At 31.7% G+C, this 13,250-nt stretch overlaps 1 protein-coding gene across 5 annotated transcripts in view; it reads right to left on the bottom strand.

The window, feature by feature from the left end:
• Positions 1-13,250, bottom strand: part of LOC143062965 (ecdysone receptor-like) — a 121,226-nt gene that overhangs the window by 45,938 nt on the left and 62,038 nt on the right. For 4 of the 5 annotated variants that reach the window (XM_076234837.1, XM_076234838.1, XM_076234839.1 and 1 more), the window contains one exon: positions 4,448-4,625. In XM_076234837.1, the coding sequence (XP_076090952.1) occupies positions 4,448-4,511 (64 nt within the window). In that variant the 5' untranslated portion in view covers positions 4,512-4,625. Of the gene's footprint in view, positions 1-1,837; positions 2,496-4,447; positions 4,626-13,250 lie in introns of those variants that run through there. The other variant, XM_076234835.1, reaches the window with a different exon arrangement.

Here is a 13,250-nt window from a genome sequence, read left to right as displayed (position 1 = left end):
ATATATAAAAATATCAAATCTGTTAAAAGTTCTTGTCATCTAATCAAACTAAAAAAAAAACAAAAAAACCCAACAATCAATTAGGATTGTCTATTTTCTTTCTTTTTTGGCAAGTTCTGGTCTTTTTATGATTTATGGCTTAAGATTGCATAATTTCCCAGACATTATTTAAAACATGACATCCAAAAGTTAAACTAGTTGATATGTTATTTTAGGCCATAATCATGATAATAGTGCCTGCAGTTGTATATAACATGTAGTTATAAGTGTAGTACCAAGCCACGTCTACTTTAAACTTATGTTAGATGTATATGAATGTATCTATTAGTTTCCATCTGATGAGTTTATTCCATATTTAACTGATTTTTATAGCTTATTATTATGTTGTACTGTTAAACTACTGTCACATGTTGGTTGAGTGCTCACAAACGTCATGTTTAACCCTGCCACAATTTTTAAGTGCCTGTCCCAAGTCAGGAGCCTATAGTTCAGTGATTGTTGGTGGTTCCAATCTAATTAAAATTAAATCTCTGCAATTGCTCCTCATTGTTTATATGTTGCTCATGGTTCATGTTTGCCATACTTGATTTTTGTAAACTGTTTTGTTATGAATTAGACCATTAGTTTTTTAAATTGAATTGTTTCATATTTTCATATCAGGGCTTTTTATATAGCCTACCTTATGGTATGGATTTTTCTCATTATTGAAAGCCTTAGAGATGCCTATAATTGCTTACATCCACTTTATTTAAACTTTGGCAGATTATAAGCTGTCTCATTGGCAATCATACCACATCTTCATATTTTTTATAGGGTTCAAATCAACTCAGAGGATCCAGCAGGATAAGAATACTTTTTCCATTACTTAATGACAAGCTACTACTGGAAGGGGATGTTTAACGACCTTGAATTCCCATGAGGGTCTTGCTAGGTCTTTTATGACAAGCTATAGTAGCAACATTGGTCTTTGATGAATATATAAGAGGTCTGGATCATGTGGATGGGGTTAACAGAATATTGAATAATAAACAAAAAGTGCTAAATGAAAGGAAAGAAAAATAGACATAGAAAACAATAAAGGAAATTGGGTGCTAAAATATAAAGAAAAAAGATAAATGAGCAAAAGATAATAAAAGAATAAAGAGAAATGGTCTAAATCCATAGGAGTAAAAAAATGAGTGACACCCCCATCCAAACAATCATGTGAATGAAAAAGTAATACAACATCGCATTTCTGCCTTTATCTAATAGTCCTGCTCTTGAATTTGATCGGTTTCATTTTTATTTTATTCTGCCTTTTCCTCATTTTTTTTATTCCCTAATTCTAATTTCCCTAAAAATCATCTTGTTTCAACTTAAGTTCTCTTTCAACCCTTAAATATATATAATTCATATTACCCCCTTGTTCAGTATGTACTTATTCTTACATATTTTTCTTTTTGTTTATGCTGCTTATCTATAATCTTTTTTTACAAGCTGTCATAATTTCTCATATTTTACTCTCCTATTTTTCTATAAACATTGTATAAGTATCCCCCACCATAGCCCCATTATTACTTGCACACTGTAGGACAGATTTATAATATATTTTACAGACTTATGCACTTCATGCATACAACTGGAAAGAAAACAAACCTTTGTGGAACACCTCACATTCTTTATGCAAGTATCAACAGACCTTCAAGGTCTATGTGAAGGTCTATTCAAGGTCTGTTTATGGTCAATTTATTTTAAATCTGTAAATACATTGGGGTACCTACTTTTTCAGATATGTCATTTATACAAAATTTCATTATGCTTGATTACATTCAAGTTTATTTTTGAAGTATGTTATTACCTTTTTCTTCACTGTTTTTCAAACTATCCAGATCTGTATAAATTAATTCTTCTTCGTTATTTTGAGACAAATGTGTGGGTTCATCAATCCAAACCATTCTATCAGATTTACACATTACAGGATATGTCGGACAAATGACCGTTCGGACATTATCCACGCTTCAAATGTTTCATTTTTGTCAGTTTGCCTTCATGTAAAATTTTAATGTTTAAAATCCACCTATAAATCAGAATTCAGTCAAGCAAAGACACAGCTCACAAGCCAATATTCATAAATTTACATTCTAAATTGCATTAAATAAAAGATTTTGTTCACCACAATGTTAAAATACTCATCTAAAAACTGATTTATAATCCTTCAACAATGATTTGTACGTAAAATATAAAGTATCATATGTCCTACAGATATTCAGCACTAAAGTACACTGTCACATGTACACATATATATATATATATATATATATAATATTGTAAACAAGACCATATAGTCTACACTCTCCTCCACTGAATAAATTAATTCATCAATATTACAACATGTTATTTCCAATATCAAATCATTCCAACATTTATTTTTTGTCACTTTGTAATAATGTCAAGTATTATGTGAAAAGATATCAATAATATAAGATTGCATGTGGATGTGTCGTACAAATCAAATAATAAACCTTGAGTTGAAGGTCAAGGGGAAAACAAGGGATGGCTTCCATGCTATGCAGCTTGAACAGAGGCTCAAAACAGGGAGCACTGAGGACAGTATATGTGATCTTGTTGGGAAATGATATGAACAAGATGAACTAATTACAGAAATGACTAAAAGGTGCAATATATAGTTCTTATTAGAATTTTAGATATTGCCTGCCTTAATATTCAATATGTACATTTCATACCAAAATATTAGTAAGTTCAAAAAGTTTTAAGAAAGGATGTATATATTTATAGCAATTTTCTACCTTTTTACCATCAAAGCTTTCACAAATATTGTATTTTGAAAATCCTTCCATTGACTGAGAAATGTAGTTGATCTTTAAAACACATATCAGCACCCCCTTTTTTTTCAAAAGAAAACATCTATTTGTTTTTACAAGACCAAACTATGTCTACAGTATATTATATAAGTTCTAAATTACGAGAATGTTGACTTGGAAAGAGATGTTCAAGTCTAATATATCATGATATAAAATGAACCCACATAAATAAATGAAATGGGTTACAATTAGAATATAGAATATGACCTCAATTGGTTCTTGTCAAAATATCAATAATGTGGCATAGGTAGCCATTATATGAAATTATATATTATCTATGGTTTGTCAAAGAAAAGGGTTTCTCAATTAATATCTTAGCACAGGGCCCAATACATCATGAAAACTAAATATGAGAAAAACAGTGATAATCTGAATACTGGGTATGTGTAAACTTTAGACTACATGTACTTTAGTGTTTTATGATTCATTCTCAGAACTCATTACATTATATCTGCAGTTACTGAACAGAAATATTTTAAATGAATAAAGCTGATGCAAAGAGGGTTTCAAATGCATATGAATATAGAATAATTACTTATAGGGAATTCAAAAATCAAAAAAAAAAATAAATCAAAAGTTACCAAACAATGCATTAATTCATGAATATAAAATCTTAAATAATGCATCAAATCTATTTGATACAAAAATCCAGAAAAGTATATTTTTGTAGAAAATGCAGTCAAGATATTTAATAAACTTGACTACTGTATATACATGTATAATTCCACATTTCACAGGTAAAAGTGTAGTCATTTAACCACTTGTTGACCGATAGTGACCTCTCGACCATTACCCCAAACCATATATATATATTCTGAACTTAAAACCTATTTAAGTAAATAAATAAGTAGCATTTAAAGTTCAGGACAAATATTAAGATAACGTGATCATGACTTGTTATAATTGGGGTCATTTCGACTAAAGAAAAATCTTCCAACTTAAGGGTCATCTCCGACATAGTTGAACTAATACCAGCAATGCAATTAATTATATTCTTATTTGCAAACCTGACATATAAAAGTTAGGAGATATGTTGTATGATTGCTAATGGGACAACCCTTCAACAGTGACCAAATGACTAGAAGTTAACAACTATAGGTCAACATTTGCATTTTTTTCATTTTTAACTATCAATTTTTATGTTTATATGAAGGACCAAAAGACACGGTGAAACAAGATAAACCATTTCCTGTAAATGTGTATACATGCATATTTAGGATTGCTAAAAGCAATTCCTATTTTTCAAGGGAGATAAAAAAAAAAGAGAGAAAGAAAGAATTCTACCGTTTCAGAAAATAAAGCCTATATTGTTGTGGCCTTTTTTTTTGTGTGTAGAGAAAGCTGAGGAGCCCCTTAAAAGAACAGACAAACTTCATGGATGAAAATGGACCGAAACTTATTACGGCACTTAGTGTAGAGAAGATAGACCTGAATATATGAAAGACCTAGAGCAGACATTTGAAAAAAGAAACAATATTTTGAGGAAAAAACATCATTAATTTTAAAACATATAAAAATTTACCCAGAAAAATATGTAGTTACACTGTCCGCACACCTGAAAAAAAAACCTAAACCAAAATACTTACATTTACCCATGACCGAGGAATAGTGACCAGATCCTAGAAAGGATTCATAATGTTGGCCATGCATTGCTGTGATGTGACAGAGTCAGCAGGAGTTACAGCCCCTGTCGTCATGCTGGAACACAAATATCTTGGAAATTATATTGTGCCAGTGTAAGGTGTTTATCTTTCAACCAGAAATCTGAAAAATATAAGAAAACATAATTTTATGACCTTTTATTTTATTGAAAATTCATTGCACATTTTTGTTGTATCAACTATTTGAATGTCTCAGATTACAGTCACTGATTTTTAAAAAAAATATATAAACAACTGCAGACTTTCAATCTTGAAATACTGTGGATCATTATTTTTCTATGGATACCAATCTAGTGGATTTATTGGGTATAGGTAAACCATGAACATAGATGTTCAATGAAGTACAAATTTTCTCAAAGATTAAATGTACACTTTGGCTAAACCACGAGATGGGATATCGATGTGAATAAAAAATTTCTTCCATCCTTGAAAAAAAATATCAATGAACATAAGATATTCCAAAGCAATCTGTACTTCTCTGTTGTTAATAGACTATATGTTGAGTTTCAGTCACTTTTGGTCATTTTTGTAATGTTTGGTTGCTATCTCATTGATGTGCACCACACTTATTTTATTTAAGTATTTGGCATTTTCTTTTTAAACCAAATCACTTTTTAGTTAATTTTTTTTTCTTCAAACATTATATCCAGATCTTTTAGATAATATTTCAACAAGTGAATCTGTGAGTTGTACTGCTCACTGATGATACCCCTGGCCATCTAAAGATATAAGGTAAACAGGAAGTTGTTGAGTGCAGATGAATCTGAAAGTGCATCACACGGTATAGCTGACTCATATAAACCCTGAAACCAAATTTCAGAAAAAATATTCATGGGACAGATGAACAGACTGACAGGGTAAAACAGTGTACCCCACTTTTTAAAGCGGGGGTATAATGAGGCACTGTTTACAAACATCTACCTACTTGATTCTGATTTTTGAGGTGAAAATATATTTGGGCCCAAAGGGCTCCTAATTCCTAAACCAATTTGACCATACCCCCCAAAATTAATCCAAACCTCCTTTTTGTGGTTATAAACATTGTGTTAAAATTTTATTGATTTCTATTAACTAATACTTAAGTTATTATCTGAAAATCATCCGTCTTTGGACGATTCTGACAACGACGATGTGATACCAATATACGACCGCAAAAATTTTTGCAGTCGTATAAAAACATGTGGACATTTCTCGCTGTTAACGTGAGCAGCCATATCCTTTAAAGGCCAAATTAAAGGTTACATAGTACACATTCAAGAGTAAATTTATTGACTTGCAAGTCCATAATAGTCATCAGTTAAGTTTTTTATGTTCTTTTGAGGAAATTGAACTAAACTTACTGCAAATAGCTAAACATTTTTTCTTTAATCTGCTTTAAATTAATAATTGTTAGAAATAAAAAAAAAAACATCATATTTTATTCTTCAGTGGAAATCAAAGCTAACAAATGCACCCTTTTAACCAAGCTGGTATGTAAAAAAATATTGTCTTTAAAGAAAGTGAGAAAAAAATAGATTATATTTTTTTAAATAAAAGTGAAAAAATCAGCTACTTTACAAGATTTTTCTCCACATCTTCCTGAAAAAACAGTTTGAGCAGGAGGAATTTTTGCCACTTTTTCCATTTATTTCATAAAATATATTATTCATAGACAGAGATTTTCATTTGGAGTAATAATAGATGTATAACAGCATGAAGCTCTAGAGATTAAATGTCTTAACCTTTTTTTGTCATAAAATGATGCAATAAACACCTTAAAAAAATATAAAGGAGATGTGAGATTTCCAATGAGATGCCAAAAACCATCCAGAGACCAAAGTTGTGAAGACTATAAGCACATCTCCAACCTTCAACAATGAACATGAGTACACATTCAAACCAAGACTATGAAAAAATGTGGAAAAAAGACAAAGCAAAAGGGAAAATAATTCAATTTAAAAGCCATAGATATATGCTTAAAACAATAAAAACAAATGATTTGGAAGGCAGTAACAAATGACACACGCTATATATATATTACAGAGTGCTGACTAACGCCATATATATGGAGAACGTGGCAGGTTTCCATGGAGTGCTCAAACCTCCCTCTAACCTGGGATAATGGCCAAAGTGTGACAACACAACACAAGAATTAACTGTAAGAATCAAATGGCTTAACAGAAAACCGAGGCATCAAGACTATGTGCGAAGGGGTTAAACACCAATCAATCTATCCTTTTTATTTTGGAACTCAACAATTTGATGCCAAATGATGAAATACTAAATCCCCTGAAGATTCCAACTATTTTCACTAACAAATCACAATTACTTATAACCTTGTTGTTTCCATAAATTACTAAACAATAATTCTATTTTCATGTTAAATGGAGGCGATATAATTCTACATTTTTCAATAAAATCTGCCAACAAGTATTTGAGCTAAAATCAATGGTCGATCCTATTCCACATGTAAGTTGTAACAATCTCCATGTACTTTACTATTTAATCAGTGATATATCATTCCTATTCAAATCAACCTACAGGTTTAAGTGCAGTTTTCTGCATTTGTTACATAGTATAACAAAGCAAAGCATGCAGGATTGAACATCACTCATTTTACCTTTGAATATATAAATTTATTAAAATTTCTAAGTGATATAGAAATAATTTGATCAAATTTTTATTTACTTTTGAGTTCTTTAAATAATAAGAAGCATTTGGAATATAAACGATAAATATACACAATTTGAGAATGGAAATAGGGAATATGTTAAAGAGACAACAATCCCACTAAAGAGCACAACAGCCGAAGGCCACCAATGGGTCTTCAACACAGCGATAAAATCCCTCACCAGGAGGTGGTCCTCAGCTGGCCCCTAAATAAAATTGTGTATTAGTTCAGTAAAATTGACGCCACACTAAACCTTAAAATATATAAATGAACTAAAATTAAAAAACATACAAGACTAACAAAGACCAAAGCTCCTGACTTGTGAAAGGCGCAAATATGCGGAGTGGTTCAACATGTTATGTGAGATCTCAACCCTCCTTCTATACCTCTAGCCAATGTAGAATAAGCAACACACAGCAATACCCACAGTAAAACTCAAGTTTAAAAGAAGTCTTGAGTCTGATGTCAGAATAGGTAAAAAATGAAACTAAAGCGAAATGACAATGATACATTATTTAACATAAAAGGACTAATAGCAGTTACTGCCATGCCAGTTCCAGACCTTAATTAAACTGATCTGCTGATTGAAAGATTATGTCTTTATCATATGAAAATTTGCACACATGTTTAGGGGCCAGCTGAAGCCCCACCTCTGGATGCATGACTATTTTCCTTAAAACTTGGTGGAAAACTTTGATAGTGACAATAAATGACTTGGACCAAGTTTTCCTTGTAAAAAAATCCAACTTTGACCAATTTAACTTTTATAGTGACAAACAGGGTGCAGAGGATAAATTCCTGAGTAAAATCCACACAAGTTTGAAGACTTTATTTACATGTATTTTCCTTATTTACTAAGCAAATCTTTAAACATAATACCATCAAAAACATCAGAGGAAAAAAATCATGAAAATCATAATCTCAAATGTCTACTGAACAGACAAACAGGATGTTATTTTTTTAAGCTACAGTATAAATACTTTAACAAACCAGAAAAACATTCACTGAACCTATCAAAGTTCAATGAAAGGTCATCCTATTAAATCTTGTGTCCCAACATAAATCTATGCAATCTGACAAAGGGCAATGTAAATGTCAACTTAAAACAAATCTAATGATTTTTTTTGGGAGGTTAAAAGAACTTTCTCAAGGATATGTAAATTTCAAATGTGACCATGTTAAAATTAACATTTTAGGAACACCATGTCACTGTTTCTGTAATTGTCATCTTTAATTTTCCATCTTTGTTTTGTATAATCTTGATGGTCCTTCTGCTGGTCTGCTTTGGGGCAGCTAGCCAAAAGGTTCATACGATAAAAATATTTAAATGATTGAAGCCAAAAGTCAGTCAAAAGAATTTGTATAATAGTTCATCATGAAAACTGAGTTACATTTTCTGAACAAACAGCTTTCCAAGTGACAGTCTTACCTTTAAATAATTGTCACTTATATTTTTTAATATTTTAAAAAATATCTAATTATAAGGGGCTGATTCAGTAATTTTGGAAGGGAGAGGGGGTGGCAGTTATTCCATAAAACTTGAAACTGTTTTGAGTACAGAGGTGAACAAATTTTGGAACAACTTTTGAGTGCTAAAAATCGTATAAACCGTGAAGAACATGAAATTTAACTTTGTCATTTCTTAATTCCATTTATTTGGAAAAAATATGAAAAAAATATATCCAGTTTTTATATGTTCATAAATGAATCTGTCCCAAGATATACATTGGCCAGGGGATGCTCTCAAGATATACATTGGCCAGGGGATGCTCTCAAGATATACATTGGCCAGGGGATGATCTCAAGATATACATTGGCCAGGGGGATGCTCTCAAACAAATCTTTAATCTACATTGGCCAGGGGGATGCTCCCAAACAAATCTTTAATCTATATCATATACTAGCAGTCCTCCATACCCTGATACCAGTATATCTGAACCAAATAGATTCCATTCTCTGGTACTGCTGATTCATATCTGTTCATGGGTAACAATTTTCATAATTTTTGGAAAGCTTGCACTTTTGAAAATATTTAATTTAAGTCCGTATATTTTTCTAAAGAAAATTTGTAGTTCATTGAACGTCTAAATTTGTGGATCCTCTGTCCCCAAGAAATCCATGAAAATTGTTAGCCAATAATGAATCCACAGACCAAATGTTTCATTTAATAATACCTACCCTGCCACCTCTAAAGTCAGTCAACAATTCTTACCTTACAGCGCTTAATATGACAAGGTTCTATGACAACTAATTCCTTTTAATTTGAGATCCATGTTGAAAGTAAGGCTGATAAATAACCATCTTTTATCCAATTTAAGTCGGTCTCAATTCTTAATACTGACAACTTTCTGATTCCGTTGGTACATTAAATATACCGTGAGTATTTTTCCTATATTAGGTGTTTTAACATTATGGTAGCTATTTTTGGAATCATCTTTTCTAATTCCCTTAATTTTTGAATGGCATGACCCAGGTTGAAGAGAAAGAGGATCAGAACCAGATGAGGTTTTGCCCACTATGGGGTAAGGTAGGATTAAGTTTTGAACTAGTATTGACCTAAGATAATCACTAGTGCATTCATTGCTAACTTACATGATCAACATAAAACTTATTAATACAAGGTCATACTATGTACCCAAATACCCACATAGACTTACAACTAACTACTGTTTAACATTAATGTGTGACAGTGTCAATGCGAATGATTTATTAAGAAACAAAAAAAAGGTCTGTAAGAATTCTATATAAACATGATAAAGGCACATGGGTTACTCAGCCAGAAATTTGCTAAATTTTCTATGATAGATTGATAATTGTTTTCTTACCATCCAGTTGCAAGTATTTCACAAACATTTGAAACTTAATCATGAGACATGCCAGGCCTGTATCCAGGAATTTCAAAGGGGGCTCGATACAATCATACTCAACTTCAACAGTAACTGTCAAACAGAATATGGACTTTAACAATGCTTATTTGTTTTCAAGAGGGGGGGGGGGGGTCCATAAAAACACCCAGGCAATGTGTTCATGCAGCATTTGTTTTTTTGATGTTTCATTTTTTGCAATATCATTGACATACACAACACATGTATGATGAATATATAGACCAACACAAAACTTAAACATAACCGCTGGAGACTCAAATAACAGAAAAGCCATATAACATATATGTCAGACAGACATATACAGTACTCAAATACAAAGAAAAATTATCAACTGTTATTTTTTTCAAAATGTTTTTATCAGTTGCAAAAACTGATCAGATGAGTCTTAGTTTTAATTTGGTTTGCAGTTTGCTTTCTTACAATCTAAAGCACTATGGGTAATCTCATTGTTCGTACACCAAAATGAAAATAACTGTTCGTACACCAAAATGAAAATAACGTTATGTAATTAATGTTTAATTACCATTGTTTAGAACATTTTTTGCAACTTTTTGGTGTGCACTTTTGAAAATATTACCCAGAAAGCATCAGATTCTGAAAAGGTAAATTGATGTTTGCTGATCATTTCCTAAATTAGCAGTTTATATGATTTTGCATTTTGCCTGCTGATCAACATCAAATACTAAATAACCAAACAATTAGACAATAACTTTTGAATTTACAATTTAATTTAATGTTAGACAGTACTAATAGGTTAAAATATTGTTATTGGCCATAGTTATGCAATAGCTAGTAAAGTTATAGACAATCAATCTTTTGGTCTCAGGATTATCTGATTCCAATGAAATTCACTTTCTTTGTAGTATATAAATATTCATAAAAGTTTGACTACTGGTCTTAATAACAGCTGGCGTTATTCATTTATCAGTCTCTGTATTTATGTATTCATAAACATTATTTTTAACAAAAAAGTCAGTTAGTATGATTATATAATACAATATAAAACCTGGTTTGCTGGAGTTTTAACAGAATCGAAAACTGCTGAGACAAAATATTTGAACTAGTGCAAATAAAGTTTTACGATCAAGGGCCATAACTCCAAAACCACTAAAGTGAAAATACCTTATCAAAATTCACCTACATTTTGACATGTAGTTTCAATATATAATGCTACAATATGAAAAGCACTGAGGAAACAGCAGAAATGCTATTTTCCAATCATTTGAGGACAAACCACTCCTGAAAGACAAAAGTGAAAATCTAGCCATAGAACATGATCTCCATTAGGTCACCAGTACCATCATTACAAATAGCTTATGCTTGCAATGAACTTATTCAAAATAAAAAGAATGTGCAGTCCATGGGACACAGATGATGGCCCCAAATGCATATAATGTTATAACATAACTCAAGAAAAGTAAAAAGTTACATAACCCAATTTAAACTAAATGTTTTATGGTTATAAGCATTGTGTATAAGTTTCATTACAATTGGTTGAGACAAACTAAAATTAGAGAATAGAAACTAATTTTGGAGCATGCATAGTCAGGAGCATCTGGTTTTTGTTAGTCTTGTACTATTTTTAATTTTAGTTTCTTGTGTTTAATTTGGAGTTTAGAATGGTGTTCATTATCACTGAAGTAGTATATATATTTGTTTAGGGTCCAGCTGAAGGACGCCTCTGGGTGCAGGAACTTCTCGCTGCATTGAACCTGTTGGTGACCTTCTGCTGTTGTTTGTTCTATGATCGGGTTGTTGTCTCTTTGACACATTCCCCATTTCCATTCTCAATTTTATATGTAAGTACAAGGGTAACACTTCATGCTTTAAGTTTGTGCCACATTCATGACAGTGGGGGCATGAAAAAAAAACTTCAAAGAAAAATTTTGGACCACCTGGGATCAGGAGAAGTGTATTTGCAGCACATAACGCATTATTGGATGAATTGTCAATGGACTTTCAAGATCAAAGTAGCTCCAAATTTATTAACTAGAGGCTCTAAAGAGCCTGTGTCGCTCACCTTGGTCTATGTGAGTATTAAAGGAAGCAGATGGATTCAAGACAAAATTGTGTTTTGGTGATGGTGATGTGTTTGTACATCTTACTTTACTGAACATTCTTGCTGCTTAAAATTATCTCTATCTATAATGAACTTGGCCCATTAGTTTCAGTGGAAAATGTTAGTAAAAATTTACAAATTTTATGAAAATTGTTAAAAATTGACTATAAAGAACAATAACTCCTAAGGGGTCAATTGACCATTTCGGTCATGTTGACTTATTTGTAAATCTTACTTTGCTGAACATTATTGTTGTTTACAGTTTATCTCTATCTATAATAATATTCAAGATAATGACCAAAAACAGCAAAATTTCCTTAAAACTAACAATTCAGGGTCAGCAACCCAACAACGGGTTGTGCGATTCATCTCAAAATTTCAGAGCAGATAAATGTTGACCTGATAAACAATTTTACCCCATGTCAGATTTGCTCTAAATGCTTTGGGTTTTGAGTTATAAGCCAAAAACTGCATTTTACCCCATGTTCTATTTTTAGCCATGGCCGCCATCTTGGTTTGATGGCCCGGTCACCGGACACATTTTTCAAACTACTAACCCAAAAGATGATTGTGGCCAAGTTTGGATTAATTTGGCCACGTAGTTTCAGAGGAGAAGATTTTTGTAAAAGATTACTAAGATTTACGAAAAATGGTTAAAAATTGACTATAAAGGGCCATAACTCCTAAAGGGGTCAACTGACCATTTCAGTCATGTTGACTTATTTGTAAATCTTACCTTGCTGAACATTATTGCTGTTTATAGTTTATCTCTATCTATAATAATATTCAAGATAATAACCAAAAAGAGCAAAATTTCCTTAAAATTACTAATTCAGGGCCAGCAACCCAACAACGGGTTGTCCGATTCATCTGAAAATTTCAGGGCAGATAGATCTTGAACTGATAAACAATTTTAACCCATGTCAGATTTGCTCTAAATGCTTTGGGTTTTGAGTTATAAGCCAAAAACTGCATTTTACCCCATGTTCTATTTTTAGCCATGGCGGCCATCTTGGTTTGATGGCCGGGTCACCGGACACATTTTTCAAACTACTAACCCAAAAGATGATTGTGGCCAAGTTTGGATTAATTTGGCCCAGTAGTTTCAGAGGAGAAGATTTTTGTAAAATATTA

The sequence above is a fragment of the Mytilus galloprovincialis genome, chromosome 2 (genome assembly GCF_965363235.1).
Source record: "Mytilus galloprovincialis chromosome 2, xbMytGall1.hap1.1, whole genome shotgun sequence".
Lineage (NCBI taxonomy): Eukaryota > Metazoa > Mollusca > Bivalvia > Mytilida > Mytilidae > Mytilus > Mytilus galloprovincialis.
Note: the sequence above shows the minus strand (reverse complement) of the source record. Positions and strands in the feature narration are given on the sequence as shown.